We start from the raw sequence: 17,004 nt of genomic DNA on the forward strand, positions 1-17,004 counted from the left end.
TAACAGTGTGCAACGCCTGCGCCATGATATTCCCGGACTACGCCGCTCAAGTACAAAGGTGCAGCAGCTCCTTCCAATCCGTGAAGAAACATCTTCAGGAGCTGGGAATGCGCTATTCCCCTCCTGTTCCCACCCCGGCTTTGTATGGTAGCTGAAGGATCCACTCACTTCTTCTAATCCTCTGTGGAGGCCTGGGGATGGCTAGAGGAACTAGGATTGACTTCGGAACTTCGAGCATCTGGGACAAACAGGGAGACACACCGAGACAGGAGTAACCGTAAACTAAAAAAGCACAAAGCCGCTACACAGATTACGCTCCCTAATCTGCAATAAATCATCACGGAGCGCTGGAGTGCCATTCAGGTCGCAGCTACAATGGGTGACCAAGCCCGCAGTTCAGATTCAGACACTGAATAAATTAAATCCATGAATGAAGAGCAAGTTCACTTATGACCCGAGGGGCTGGACTCGCCGCACCTCCCTGTGGTGATGCCGCAGATCTCCAATGACATTATCCAACATGCGCAGATCTATGCTTCACCCTACCACACCCTGCCTCCCCCCAGAACAGCGAGGCAGGGAGACAGCCGAGACCAGAACTCCCCTCCTGGAGGTTGCAACCCGGCCAGGAGATACCACGTTACATCCAGGGAAAACTACAATATATCACCATGCTGTAGCACCACGGAATCACTAAAAACTCACCGAAGCCCGCTCGCCTGTGCGGCGGATCTTGCAGGTGATAAATCACGAGGGTGCAAAGAGACTGCTGCCACTACACGTACCACGCTAAAGTTATATGAAGCAGTATGTGTCTGCAACAGGGTTTGGGAGGGCCCTCGTTGGGGACAGCTCTGATAATGTTTTCCAAGTCTTACTGTTTAATTCCCTCGATGTTTCTTCGTGCACCCTACACCAGAGCCACCACCACCTGCAGCTGGCACATTTAAGCAGTCATATCACTAATAGGTCAGCAGATCACCTATATCTGAGACACAAAGCTTGGATACACAACAAAACCATGTGGCACAAGTTAACGTTATCACATGAAATGTGAGAGGCATCCATACCCCAGCCAGGCATTAGTCTACATATTTATATTTACAGTGCAGGGTCACTAACATAGCGCTTCTACAAGAGACATACATTACACAACTAGAGGCCTCCAGACTTCGTATGCGCTGGCAGGTGTTCAGCGCCAACTTCTCCACTCAAACCAGGGGACCACTAATATGGGTCAGAACCGTGACCCCTTTCATAGCAGAGGAAGTTAAGACAAACCCAGATGGTAGGTATGTCCTCGAGAAAGGATGGATGGACTAAATCGTCCATCCATCCTGATGGGATCCATATATGCTCCAAATGAAGAACAGCCAGCCTTCCTCCGCCATCTCACACAAACGCTTGCGCTCTGGGCTGGCATCCCCTGGTTGCTGGGAGGGGATTTCAACTCAGTTCTAGACACTTCATTAACCACTCCTTCCCTCCATTTACACGTGCAACAGCCTCCTCAAATGCATTGGCCTTACGTGCTTGGCTTTTGCACTGGTCTGTGATGTATATTTGGCGGCCAAGATCCAGACACCCACTTGTTTTCTCTTTACTCTTGTGTGCACGACTTACATGTACGGCTGGACCGGATTGTAAGATCTACCTCGCTGCTGCCACTAGAGTCTTGGCTATCTTGGCTGCATTCTTTCCCACCACAACCCCCAATTGTTACATCTGAGCTGGGAGACTGGCCAGCCTACAGTCACCACTTGGCTGGAAGATCCTGCATTTCGAGCCTCACTAGGAGCAGCTGCAAAACAATACTTCGAAAACAACACTGGCACCGCGGAGATCATATCCTCCGAATGGGAAGCATTTAAAGTGGTCATCAGTGGCCAAGCCATGGGACTAGTCTGGAACTTGCACAACCAGCTAACCCGGGAGATAGGGAAAATGGAACAGGAAATTTTACCCTGCAAAACCCAAATGGCATTAGGCGCAGGAGACTCGCAGCAGCTACACAAGAAGCAAAGCTAGCACAATGGCTTGTTAGAGCGGCTGCGATGCCTAAAATACAAAGCACATTCGGCACGTACACATGGCTATCAGACAAGTCTGGTAGGCTGTTGGCATGGCTGTTGCGTCAGGAGCAACCTCAACACCGCATACACGCTATACACCCTATAAGTGCCCCACAGTGTATACTCAGCACGAAATACATGCAGAGATGACTAAACACTACACGCCCCTCTACAAAGCCACCACCCTACTAGATCAGGACAGAGCAAGAACGTTCCTATACACAATACACTAACCCACAATAACGCCACAGCTGAGTGAGGCATTAATTGCCCTGATTGAGCAAGAGGAGATTTAAGGGGTCATGGCAACACTAGAAACAGGGAAAACCCTGGCCTGGACGGATTTCCGTCTGAGTTATACAAAGCATACGCTGCAATGCTGGTGCCGCACCTCCAGGCAATCTATACCGCTGTAATAGAAATAGAGGATGCCGCCTTCCCAAAAACAGTGAACGAGGCGCGACTGGTCTCACTCCATAAACCAGACAGAGACCCTACAGAACTAAGCTCATATAGGCCTCTGAGCTCTATTGAACACCGTCTATAAAATTCCGGCGAAGCTACTCGCGAACCGGATGGCGCCGCTAGTCCAATCACTGAAATATGAAGACCAGAATGGGTCTGTCCCAACACGAAGCACCTCTTTAAACCACCAACTTTTGTTATGGTCGCTAAATACTCACCAGATCGATGGCCTCGCGCAGGTTGCCTGATATTAGACCTAGAAAAGGCTTTTGACACTCTAGAGTGGAATTTCCTTTCTGCAATACTGCCACTGTGCGGGCTCGGGGGGACATTTACTAAGATGGTTCGACTCCTATACAGAGACCCAGTAGTAAGGGTGCAGACTGGTCCATACATCTCAGCCCCGGATAAAGTACGGCGGGGCACCAGGCTGGGGTGCCCCTTGTCCCTGCTGTTTTCACTTGCTGCGATGTTTCGGGTGTAAGTCGCTGAGTCCCACGTTGTTTAATCTCTACGTGAGACCGCTAGCTGATGTCGCTAGGCAGTGGGGCCTAACTTTGGTCTCATATGCCGACGACACACAGCTGGCGGTTACTCTCAGCGGGGATGCGGAAGTAGATGCCCCCAGGTTTCAGGATGGATTGAAGGCGGTGGCTAGCTGGTTGACAGGGAACTGTCTCCAGCTGAATGCCACTAAAACAGAAGTTATGGTTGTCGGTAGGGGAGCGGAACTCTGGGGTGATCAATGGTGGCCATCTGAGCTGGGACCATCCCCGGCGCCGGTTTTGGAGCTGAAAAATCTGGGAGTGTGGATAGACTCGGGTCTGACTTTCGTTCGACATACTAAAAGAACAGCGGCTTGTTGCTTTGGTCTGTTGAGAGGCTTAAGACCTGTTCTTAAGTACTTTGATGCCCCAACCAGACAGTTAGTAATCCAGGCCACTGTCATCTCTCGCCTGGATTACGCGAGTTCTCTTCTCGCCGGGGCCAATCAGGCTGAGCTTACTCGATTACAACGGGTACAAAACGCCGCAGCCAGGGCGATTGTCGGCCTCCCTAAATTCTGCTCGGTGGCGAATGTTCTTCGCTCCCTACACTGGCTCCCAATAAGGAAGCGTATTCTTTTCAAGGTACTCTGCCTGGCTTTTAAGATCTTGAGAGGCATAGGCCCTGAAATCTTGTCTGGCTCTCTTTCCCTTTATGTCCCTACTCGCACTCTTCGCTTCCAGGGCCAGGCCCTGGTTGTAGTCCCCAGATACAGGCTTTGCCGCATGGGCGGCCGCTCCTTTGGTGTAAAGGCGGCATCAGCTTGGAACTCTCTCCCGGTGGAATTGCGCCTGTTAGAGGATCTTATGGCTTTTAGGAAAGCCTTGAAAACATTCCTGTTTTAGTCTCTAACCCCCAGCCTGTGTTATGTACTTTAGAGTGGTCCTCCCGGTTCTCTTTTTTAGCTGTGTTATGTTTTTTATGCACTCCCTTGTCAAATGCGCCAGGACGCTCCTTAGCTGGAGTAGCTGTGCGCACAATAAAAACCAATAACATAACATAACATAACGTAAGGCACAGGCTGGAGGATCTCTCTAGGAGACACACACATTAGCTTATTATATGCAGATGACCTCTTCCTATACCTGAAAGATGTGCACACAATCGCGGGAGAGGTGAACACATCCTGGGGAATTTGCTGCCCTGTCTGTACTAGTAACTAATGCATCCCAATTCTGTCTTTATTCGTTTGATGGTGCATCTCCCAATCCCCACTACACACTTAACAACACGAACATCGAAAGGCAAACACATACTTTCGGACATAAACTTTCGGATACTACGGGATCCGGATATATCACCGCCACTTGCCTGAAGGTAATTTAGGCAGGGCAATGGCCTCCATCCGCTCGCAAGTAACATTCTGGGGAGCACTCCCGGTAGCAACTATGGGTCGTGTGGCTTTAGTCAAAATGATAGTCCTGCCACGACTATTATACTACTTCGCCAAACTTCCTATATATCTCCAGTCAGCTTTTTCGGAACCCTGGAAGGGGTGGTGAGAGAACTAAGTTTGGGGCACCTCCCGTAACAGAGTCGCTCTTCAGAAGCTTTACCTGCCGACAAACCAAGGCAGGACTCGCACTGCTTAACCTTGAACAATTCTACCTAGCAGCCAAACTCCATTGGGTGGCCAGGTGGCTCTAGGAGCAGTATCTGGCAGACATAGCGACAGGTCTTCCAGCCTGGACCCAACAAGCCCTTCTTTCCTTATTTCATCCATTCAATAAACAAAAAACCCCACCACAACTATTGCTTAGCATGGCGCACAGGTTTTACCGCAGAAGCCTGCTCTTAACACGGAGTGTTAAGCTATACACCCCCATCCTTAGGGCAGCCATGCGCTATATAAATCCATCATTCATTCATTTGTTCACGCTCCCACTAATAGGCACACCCAGGGGCCACGACCCCATTGCAACCCGTGAGTTATGACACCTGTCGAGAGTGGAATATAAGCTGTAGGGAGATCTGTATCATGAGGGGATCCTGATATCATTTGACTCACTGGCGGAAAATTGTGGGAAAGACCCAGGGCAATTCCTCGTAAACCGAACAGTCATAGCCACACTACATTTACGCTGGGGAGACATGTCAAGAGAGGCCCCAACGCACTTAACCCTCCAATATTAACACGTCAAGGAACAAGGAAGACACCTTATTAAGTGGTTCACTGCCTCCCTTAGGCATCACACAGTGACACCATTGCTTTCTTTGGGGGCAGGATGGGAGGGAGACTTGCAGCGCCCGCTCACGGATGCTGAGTGTAGCAGGGTACTGGAATGGCCAAGTAATTTCCAGCGAACGTGCAATTTCGCCTAATACAATATTTCATCACACAGAGAGCTAACCTTACTCCAGCAAAAATGTATAAATTCTATAGTAGCGCAGAAGCTGCCTGTCCATGCTGTGATGCCACTGGTGCAGACCTACTGCACATGGTGTGAAGCTGCCCGTGATTAGGAGAGTACTGGGAGTCAGTGGTGTCCTCGCTGAGCCGCTATACAGACCGAATGACACCCTTGAAGTGAGACCTATATTCTACATCTTTACTAAAATACCAAAAGCCTGACCTCTCGGTTGATTGCGCTAGGGCTGACTGTCGCAAAGAGACTGCTCACCAAAAGATGGCGCTCACCAGAATCCCCGGCCATGAGTGCTTGGATGTGCTCCCTGCAGGTGTGGGCCAAGGCAGAAAGCGTGGCGCTGCACAGGGAAGACACATTAGGCCTACACATAACCCCAATCACAGAATACTGGGGTGAAATTCTGCAAAAACTTCTGGGTAGGGATGAGAAGCCGGAACTTGAAACAGAGCCAGCAATAGACGGGCCTTAACATGCACCCCACACAAACCCTGAGCTGACCTCTAAAATACACGTCACGCAAAAGCTGCACCCATATAGGAAATTGCTAAATTTACGAGTAGAACCTGCATGCCGCACAAAGACAGCACACCAACGCCAGCATACATTGTAATCCAGGGATCATCGCCTTATCTGCTTAGAGGTGCCTCGACAACCTAGACCGCATCTGAGTTAATCTTAACTGCCCCCGGTTTTTGACCCCCACTCCCAATGTTAATGCTGCTGCAAGCAGTGCATGCACAACCCACCAGTAGGTGAGCTCCCCATGGGTGACCAGCAAAGCGCTCTGACTTACACTTCATCAGATGTAGACTTGCTAGCCACTTTGTCGCACTCAATCGCTGAGACATTAAGATTGGAACTCCATATTCAGTATCACATATCTGTAACTACTGTCCTTGAGGGTGTTGTGCAGTGTAGCAAGAAAGCTGTATTTGCTTGTTTACATTTATTTGAGATGATGATAAATTCAATAACAACAGATTAAAACAAAAACAATGATCTGTCCATGGAAGGAGAGCTTATCCAGAAACCACAACAGAGTTACTGTTCCTGAATACCAGGTCAATTATTCGGCCTCTGGATGAGTGGGGTTTGTATTAGTTGGCTCAAACATAGAGATTGCTATGATTCTAGGACGTCTTTATTAATATCAGGGTTATCAAACAAATCTCTTGCATATATGCAGAAATTTGTATCAGAACCTGGTGTCCAGCACACACGCATAAATGTTATCAAATACGTGGAAGGGAATTGAAGTGTTAATCTTAATAATTTACCTTGAGCAAAAGTTTCAAAGTTAATAGTAGTGATTCTTAGATCCTGTTTAAAAACACTGCTAGCCCGCCGCCTCATTTGTGCAGAACGAGAATTGTTTATAAACAATATCTGCCTTGGAAGCGTTGTGCATCCATGTTTCAGTGGTAAAAGATATTAATTTGTACATCAGATGTCCACTTGTTCGCTTCTATTTTATATGTATGTAGTGAGCGGATATTAATTAGTACACCTTTAAAGTTGTTAGGGCCTCTGTAAATGCCTAGAGGTGAGATAAACCTATTTATTGGATGTCTGTTTTTAGATTAGAGTATGAGTGTTCACCAGCTTCAATGTAGGGAGGGATCATTTAGGATGGTCGTGGATTTTGAGCATTTTCAGATTAAGGGCTAAAAGAGTAAAGATGCAGCATGGCTTGCGCAGGCCACATCCAGATGCAGATGGTCTAGCCTTGGTTATGCGTCTGATCTGCAGTCATTCATAAGTAACCCTGGGTGATCTGCACATTGCAATAAGGCCAAAACACTAGATAGCACAAGTACTACCCAAAATTACAGCTCTAATGTGGAACTAAACGAAGTGAACCATGAGGGAAGGCAGAAGTTCATAACCCAATAAAACACTCTTTCCACAAGAGAAGCAGACAGAAGAGTAGGGAACAAGCAACAGAAGCAATAAAGTATGGTGTGCTTAAATCTATAAACTCAACAAATTACAATGCAACATGAGGCAAAGTGCATGTATGTTAGCTTCAACAAGGGTCCCAATGAGGTACAAAATTGCCTATAAACAATAAATAAACCACAGTAAAACGTTAAAAACTCAATTGCAGTATGCCAACAAAGAGTACCACTGCGCCTGCCCTGCAGCCATCCCTAAAGAAGCCCAGAGGGGTGATCTGCGGTATTTTTTGTGCCGTGTACAGATGGGGCAAAAAATGGTGGGAAAAAAAATCTAGTATTTTAGTACATTTTATACTTGTCATTAGCATGTATTTACATTTCTGAACAGGCAGTTACCACCACCTAAAAGCTGGTGGAGAAGTGTGGCTCACTGGTTAGAGGAGGTAGATCCTGAAGCAGAGGTCAGACCCGGGACAAGGGTTCAATTCCTGACGCGGCAGGGTCTTGAGCCCAAATATCCACGGACTCGATAATTCTCGTTTCGGTACCTACTCGAATCATGGGTTCACACTCTGCAGCTCTGGGCATCAGCTGCCTTAATCTCCACTACGGCCCCCCCCGCGGCGGGATGCCTGGCTTCCACCTTGGGGATGCCCAGTACGGGTATCTCACAGGGAAAAAGCCCGGACGGGTTCCCAAGGCAAGCGCCGAGATGCCTACGGGTAATCGAGCGCTATATAAGAACGCATAATAATAATAATAATAATAAAAGCTGGTAGTAAACTGTTGAGTAAACCAGGAACAAGCAGAATTTGCAGTCAGGCACAAGTAATAAACTTGGCCGAAATTCCGCCTGTGCCCATTTTAGCACTGCTCCATTGGTCTAAATGATAAGTACACTAGCAAGCAGAGCAGTACGACTGATGAAACGGGAATCCTGAATAGGCAAAGCGATCTTCTCTATTAGAGTGAGAGATTAGAAAACTATCAGGATCAGGTAAAAGGTGGTTAATCGTCCGAATGTGGGAAAGAGGGTGCAATCTGATTGCAATCAAGGGGGCATATATAAATTGCAAACGCTGAGATTCGCAGAATTTCAGTGTTTGCGATCGCAATTTAGCTGTGTGTAATGTATGAGAAAGAAAAACACTTTCAAAATAAGGAATCGCAAAATTTGCGATTCCCTATTTTGCAACTGCATTTAAGGAATAGCAAATGGCGATTCCTTAAATGCAATGTAGGAAGCACAGAAAAAGTGCGATTTGGCCGTAAGGAATCTCAAATTACCACCAACTCCAAGTTGGTGGTAATTTGCGATTTCTTTGAAAAATACACTTTTTTTGCATTTTTCAAAGTGCCATGTGGCGCACATACATGCCCTTAGGGCATGTATGTGCACCACCTGTGCACACATACATATTTCAGGGGTGCAACAGGGTGTCCTTTTGACATCCTGGCCCCCTTGAAATTGCATTCTCAATTTGCGATTCTCTAATTGCTAATCGCAAATTGAGAATGCCTTCCCATTGATTCCTATGGGCCTCCTAGCCCATAGGAAAGAGTGGGAAGGTATTCCTTATTGCAAATCTCAATTTGAAATTCGCAAATAAGGAATATGTGGGATTCGCAAAATTATTAGCAAATACCACATACATAGTATTTTGCGATTCTCAAATTGCGATTCGCTGAAAATTGCAATTTTAGAATCGCAATACAACATTTTGATACATATGGCCCAAGATCTCAAAGAGTGGAACATAGAAAGCGTTAGATTACTTGATGTATTAATTTCTTTCCACAATGGGACAGAGTATTCTGTGATTAGCAGGGTGGATAAATCCCTCCTAATGCACAAGGAAGGCAGCTTTTGTTTCACAAGGATGGGGACAAAGTGGATGCAAGATGAAACCTCCCAATATTGAAGGATGATGGAGTGTGATGTTCCTCCAAGACTCCTAAGTAGGTCCTGAGTTATTCTGCCCAGGCAGGGAGGAGCACGGGGCTTGTGCTAAGTGACCGCACTGTCCACAGCATGCTCGGCCAAGTCTGGCGACAGTGCTTAACCCCTTCGCTGCAGGGTGTTTTCCCCCCACTGTGGGGCGGGGGAGGGGCCGCGCGCAGCGCCCCAATGCTGATGACGAGCTGAGCTCGTCATGAGGCAAAGCGGAGATGCCCTCATGATGAGCTGAGCTCGTCACGGCTGTACATTTTTAGAACGTTCAGCACAGCGGGGAAATTAGACCCGCGTACGAACGTTCCAGCGGCCGTGATGAGCTCAGCTCGTCATGAGTGGAGCTCAACTGTACTCCATGACGAGCTGAGCTCGTCAACAGCATGGATGAGGTTAAGGAGGGGGGAAGTGGGGGGATGTCTGTGGAGGAGTACAATATGCTGCAGACTTTGTACAAAGCCAAGTACTAGGCCACAGTTATCACAGAGTGCAGACATGTCCTAGATGGACCCGTGGAGGACACAAAAGGAGTAGCCCTCAAAGTGACCCAAAAGTTATAGACCAGCATGTTTTTCTAGACATGTCTATACAAATGGCAATTTTACCTGCCACTGAATCTGCGTTAATTTACATCTACTTATTCATTTAAAGTCAATTACTTGTCCTATGCTACGCCATACTTTATAAGGGGTCCCTTCCCAAATTTAGTAACGATTAAGATCAGAGTCCCGCACCTAAACTACTCTTTATTAGCAATGTATTAAAAGTATTGTAGCTAGGTTGGATGAGATTACATTTGTAACATACATGCCTGCACTTGCAAATCTGCTTCCTGCACCTGGCTATGAGCACACATGGACCCCGGCATGGTCAGCGCCAGCACTGTTACATCGACTACAGCTGACTGCAACGACCCGCACCGGCACTATGCCCGATATTTAGAGAATCCTCAGGATCTTTTTTCCCCAAGACAACCTGATCTGTATTTAAAGCATATCAACCGCCCTGAGGAAGCCCCAGGCCGGATGGCCGTGTAAAGGGGTGAAACACGTGTTGGCTGTCCCTCACTGACTCTTACGGATAGAGTGACAGTACTATCATTTACAAAAACCAGTGCGTGATTGGAATTTTTTACAGAAAGATCACATGAAACTAATCTTGCCCAGACAATTCTGTTGAACTGTTACATAATACACAATGCACATGATAAGAGGTAAAAACAAATTGAAAGGGCTACCCTGCCAGCAGATGATTCTCTACAGCTACTTGAAATATTTCTGGGATATGTGCATCTCTATAGTTGGCTCGGATCCTGCAATGTAATCCACCAGATAGAGGACACTGCCAAAATAATGTGTGCCTAACTGGCAGTTTGTGGTGTGTTCCTTCACACAGTGCCTACCACCATATGACACATATAACTCATTGAATGTGCATCAATCTATGATCAGTATTTCTCACACAGTTGGTGTCCTCTATGACTTGCACTACCCCTGCCCAGTGTGTGATCATCAATTGGACTTGCACACGCCATGTCCCTATACATCAGGAAACTGCTGTGTGCTTCTCTAGAGCCAAAAGTGCACAGATTGTGCAATACTACTGCTGGCAATGCTAATGTGGTCTGTGTCAATGAAGGCTCAAGCCACATGTCTTTTGGAAGTTCACGCTGAAAGCAAGCTCTGACTTGATGTGGCTTCTGCCTGGCGCTCTCATCTGAGAAGGGATTTTAGAGGCTGGTCACAGAGACACCAAGGACTGGACTGAAAGTGACGTTTAGCCATTCTAGTCGTTCTTAAAACACCATTATGTTCCTCTCCTTTCACTTTCACAGCACAGCACTAAACATCTGTACAATCAGCTCGTCTGCACTGAACTACCGAACAACACCACACTCTTCAAATAAAATGAAAAGCATTTTAAGCTCCCTATTAAATTCTGGCTACGGTAAAATCTTCACTTTAACTTTTGCCTTGATGAAGACCTGAAACTCAGGAATCTCCGAGGACCCACTCTTTTGCTCACTTTCGTAACTGGCTTCATGGAGGTGTCGAGCAGGGAGATGTCAAGTTCGGGAAGCACGGGATAGCAGTATAAAACAAGCGCTGTAAATGCAAGTGGTCTTGCATTTGTTTGATTTGGAGCTATTGGCATTGTAAATGGCAATGTATTTTACTTGTGTGTTATGGAATGTATGTATGTGGTGTGTAGTGAAACAATGTCGGATGGATTGTATTAGTTGTGTAATTGTGTGGCGTGTAAGTGTGTGGTGTGGAGTGGATTTGTGTAGTGTCATTATGTGGCATAGTGAGCTGTGGAAATATATGGTTAGCAATTCTGTGGAATTCAGTGTAGTGGCATTATGTGGAGTGGGATTCGGAGTTCTGAAGTATTAAGTAGTACAGTTTAATTATGTGTTGTGCTGTTGAATGTTGCGACACAATGTGGAATTGTGTGGTGTGCATTGGATGTAGGTGGTGTATAATTGTGCTGAGTTGCATTATGTGGTTTGGTGTTAAATTATGCGTTGTGGATTGGAAATGTGTGGAGCTGAATTGTGTGGCATTGAACGGTGTGTATAGCTTTGCGTTTTTGGTGATGGAAAAGAACAAATGGGTAGGAGCCAAGCATCAGATTTGTTTGATTTAAAAAAATTTTAAAAAAAGGAAACAGTTGGAGCTATTGCCATTGTAAATGTATCTTACTTATGTATTATGGATTGGAGTGGAAGTATGTGGTGTGTGCCAACTATGTGGGTTGGATTGGACTTGCTAGTTGAGGTATTGTGTGGTGTGAAACCGTGTGGTGTGGATTTGTGTCGTGGAGTTATTTGGTATGGTGTGCAGTTGTATTGTGAGGATAGCAATTATGTGTTTTTAAGTGTATTGGAATTATGTGGTGTGGGGCTATGTGTAATGGAGTGTAAGTATGTGGAATGGTATTTTGTGTTATGGAGTGTTATGTAATGGACTTTAAAGAACACATTATGTACAATTGAATGACTCTTAAAAAAAAAAATGTAACAAAAAATGTCTTCTACTTTTTTTGTCCTTGCAATGCTGGCAACCTCTTCTTACCTCTTGTAATGCTTGTTTGTTATAGCTTTTTGTGTTATGAATGGAGGGACATAAACAATAGGAGGGTGGAGATTGAGAAATAGTACCTGAATTACAACACAAGCAGCGGACAGACACTAGGAGAAAATCAACAGATGCCAGATTCTGAGGTTAAACTGAGGTGGTGCTAAGTAATGCTGAAGTGATGCTGAATGATACTCAGGTGGTGCTGAGGTAGTGGTGTGCTGGTGATTCTGAGCGTTACTAAGGTGCTGCTGAGTGTTACTGAGGTGGTGCTGAGTGTTACTGGGGTGGTGTTGCGTGATGCTGTGCCGCTGAACCATGCTGAGTTGGTGGTGGTGCTGCTCTGGTGCTGTGTTGAGGTGATGCTCCGGTGGTGCTGAGTTGCTGCTGAGGTCGGGCAGCGTTGGTGATGGTGGACTGATGCAAGAATGGTGCTGTGCTGTTGTTTATGTTGAGCTGAGGTGGTGAACTGATGTTGAGGTAGTGATGCTGCACTGGTTCTGAGGTGGTGCTGCGCTGGTGCCGAGTTGCTGCTGAGCTGGGGCTGCAGTGCGGTGGTGGGGCACTGATGCTGAGATAGTGCTGTGCAGTGCCGATGTTAAGATGGTGCTGCACTGGTGGTGGTGCACTGATGAGGAGGTGATGCTGTGCTGATGCTGAGGTGATGTTGAGGTAAGGCTGAGTGATGCGGATTCCCTCACCATCACCACCCTTTAACAGTTTCCCTTTAGGCTCCATAACCACTAACGTTCAGATGCATTTAATTAGTTACAAAGCGCCACTCATACCAGTTTAGGGTGTCAGAGTACTTTGCATCACACACAAATGACATAAAGGCAATTAATCATATGTGTATGAATTAATGTAAAGGAAATGTTACACAAGACAGAGGACTACAGAGTGTAGGAGTCATAAGTCATGTATATTGGTAGGCAGCATTGCTAAAGACTGCTTGGGCCCCAGAAGCACCAACTCAGAATTCGAAACAGAACACCATAGTTGGGGGTTCTCCTAAATAATAAGAATCGATTTCTATCCAGATGAACCCTTTTTGCAACTTCAATATTTGCTGTAATCTATACTTTGCAGTGCATGCAGTTCTTTGTTGACAGATATAAATTCACTGTTCTATGTTAGGATTGTAACAGCAGCAAGTAACAGAAAAGCAGTAACCCACAGACCTATTTACATGTTATGCACTTTGTGATCTGCATGGTATACTTTCTTTGCACCCTGCATATTAACCCTCTGTGCTACCTTGCGATGAGTTAAAACTTCATCACTAGACAACTCTTATCTCTCCAGCAAGAACATGTATCACCAGAGTTATCTTGAGATTTTTATTGGCTGAAATTGCTGGAGGCTATGAACGTGTCAGCCAGTGCTTTAAAAACAAACTAAACTCGGAAACATTGCCCCTCTGAAGTCAGTATCCAGTGAGATTGCACTGAAACATTGCCTCTCTGAAGTCAGTATCCAGAGTGATCGCACTGAAACATTGCCTCTCTGAAGTCAGTATCTAGTGCGATCGTACTGCCCTTGGACTGGCCCAGCGTTCTTGTTCTGCATTTATTTAATGTGGTACATTCAAATGCACATTTTATAGGGGACATTTTACCAGAAGGAAAACTTTTGGCCTCAACGCTAAACCGACCAGTAGAGACTTTGAACTCCCCAGCCAGCAGTCAAGCACAGGTCCTGGAGGGGAGGAAAGAACACAAGCAGCATGTATAATAAAGTATCAGTTGAACTTAATGGAACTGAAACAATGTACTATGTTTAAGTAGTGGTTTAACTTTTTACATGATTTAGAACTGCAGTACCTAGAAGGCATGGCTGGCTGCTGCTGGCTTCGGACAGGAAGGACAAGACGAGAGAGCGTTTCAAGGGACCCGTTAAAGAGGCAATCTGTGCCAGTTATAGCCTTGTGGGGCCCAGAGCTGCTGTTGCAGTGTTTTTGTTCCTGTTTCTCAAGGAAATTAAAGGAGGCAAACTTAATACCACAATAATTAATTCCTTGCATTTCAAGCCAGCCTGGGAGCTGCCTTTGGGAAGAATACAAAAGAATGCCAGCCACATGGAAAGAACTGGGAGGGTGAATGCTGCAATAAATAAAATGTAAGCACCTACGTCTGAGCACCCACAGTGTAACACAAGGTTGAAAACATAATAAATAGCCCCCCCTCCCCCCCCCCACAAGAAGATAAACAGAACAAAGAGTAATAATATTTTACTAAGTCAGTGTTCCTTGAAGGAAGAAAGGAGGGACAAAGAAACAGGACTGGCCACTAGTAAGCGAGGATTTTTAAAGGACATTGAAACAAACGAGACGCAAGGAATGACATTTGGCCCCCAGAGATATACGTATACTAAAGTATACAAGAGGTTGTATACTTACGCGCGATCTAAATAGAACGGCCTGCATACCTTTAACTTTGCACTTTTTTCTAATAACATTTTATGCATCAACTTGATGTATGGAGTAATGAGAAACTTTATTTCATACAGTGTAATGATTTTGTTCCTCGAAAATTAAACACAAAGTACTATCCTATCGTATGGTGTTAAATGGCCTAAATTGCAACTTGTGTTCAGACCCGGGTTCCAAAGCACATTTTGAGAGCCTAGTCAATTATTTTTCTTGATACAGTATTCTGCGAGTACCTACAAACAATTTATTTCAGGGCGTGCGCTGTGCAAAAGCCTCTCTTGCAAACCTTTTAATAGAATAAAGCGTTGCTACATTCGTTGTGACAATGTAGGCAACGCATGACAGTTAACTCGTCTCTTGATTCACTCACAGTACCTTTGTGGAGGGTGAGAGCCAGTTCATGAATACACGAGATCATGTTTAGAAACTATCTCTTCTGATACACGGAATTGAATGCAGTGATACAGACTTATATTTAAGTGTTATGTTTAAACTCGTTAAAGGAATTCGCGTTTGCAATTATGAAGAGTTTTTATTAATACCATCTCAGGACGTTTGTGGCACGAATTGATGCCAAATATTAGAACGACGGGGCTCGTGCTTTGGCTCCCACAGCCAAGTCAGACCCACCAAATAAAATAAATTGCTGTGCTCGGTGGTCCTTCTTAATTGGACTGCTTTAGCACTGAGCCGCCCCCAAGCACCTATGGCTGGCATGCAACGAGAGTTCGCATGTGGGGCAACGCTAAGGTAACGGTGCTATTCAAGAAAACAGAGTCTATGCATTGTGCGAACACCTATGTCTACCATACATGCAGCATATGCCCCTTAACGGTAGACATATCTTTCTATTTCTCACCCACGGGGAAGATGTGCGCGAAGAACGTCAGAACTAAGCAGATCATGGCGGTATCTTGAACAAAAGGGAAAGCATTAAACGTGCGCGCGCATGTTGCACTCAAATGCACTAGCCTTGAGCAGAGCACGTATCCCTATAAGGTGGAGCGCTAAGTGAAAACACAAAAATAGGACTGCAGCAAAAGCATCCTGTGTGAAGAGGGCGCGGCCATGTTTGAAAGATGCTGCATCTTGATGGCACCCTAAAGTTGTGCTATAGAAATCCACGAACATTTAACTCTGAAACGTTTCCATATTTTTAGCATTGATACTGCCCTGATGGAATATTTCTAGTTCCTCAAAATCCCACCCAATGTATGTTTGAACGGACAATTTATTATACAGCTATAATTTCAATTTTTTTCACGTCTTTTATTTCCTTTCTGTTTGATCCAGGGTAGAGCTTCTTTTCATGGCTTCAATGCGCTTTTTAAAGGTTTCCGACCTCCTCGGTCGACATACCCAGTGCTTTAAATGGGAAAAAATAAGTGCAGGTACTCATTAAAATGAGCTGGAGTTGTAGTGAGTGGGCGGGACTAGGGGCGGGGCTAAGGGCAAGACATAATGATACTTAACAACTTCCATAATAGTTGCAGCGCACACCAAAACACATGATGAATGTGTTTATATAAACAAAGCAGGTTAACCCATTACACAAAACGAAAGAAATGCGATATGTTATTCCTTTTTTTGCAATAGTTGCACCTTCTTAATGCCATACTGTTAATTGATGTTGTTTGGCACAATACTATATATTTTTGTGCATGTCACTAGGAAGAAAATGTAAACACCCCCACATCAAACCGAAGCTCTTATGGCAACAAGCAAATGAAGCAAATCGTCATGACCCTCCCCAGAAGATCTCGCTTGTCTCTTCCATCGAACTATCCATTCATCCTTTCATCCTACCATTTACCTGCTGATGTCCACCATTTATCCTTTACATTCTGTTGTCTATTCAGTTTTTCACCATTCCGTCTGTCCACCCTTCATATCCAAACCTATCCATTCACCCTTTCACTCATCCATCTCTTTATCCACCTTTCACTCACCCATCAATCCTTTCGCTCATCTATCCATCAACCCTTTCACTCCATTACATCATCCACCCTTTCATTCCATCCACACTTTCACTCAATCCCTCCTTTCACTCATCCACCCTCTCATCCATCCTCCCTCCCTTTCATTCATCCATCCAATCTTTCACTTATCCACCCACCATCCGCCCTTTTATCCAATCATCCACCCTCTTTCACCCATACATCCAGTCACTCATCCATCCATCCACTCACTCA

General features: G+C 45.5%; 1 protein-coding gene across 1 annotated transcript in view; it reads right to left on the reverse strand.

Moving 5' to 3' along the window:
* The window catches only part of NME3 (NME/NM23 nucleoside diphosphate kinase 3), a 106,776-nt gene extending 90,984 nt beyond the window's left edge, over positions 1-15,792 (reverse strand). Inside the window, exon 1 of the mRNA XM_078662973.1 lies at positions 15,672-15,792. Within this exon, the coding sequence (XP_078519099.1) occupies positions 15,672-15,717 (46 nt within the window). The 5' untranslated portion in view covers positions 15,718-15,792. The remainder of the gene's footprint in view (positions 1-15,671) is intronic.
* Positions 15,793-17,004: the final 1,212 nt, after the last annotated feature.

Source organism: Lissotriton helveticus, chromosome 10 (genome assembly GCF_964261635.1).
Source record: "Lissotriton helveticus chromosome 10, aLisHel1.1, whole genome shotgun sequence".
NCBI classification, from domain to species: domain Eukaryota; kingdom Metazoa; phylum Chordata; class Amphibia; order Caudata; family Salamandridae; genus Lissotriton; species Lissotriton helveticus.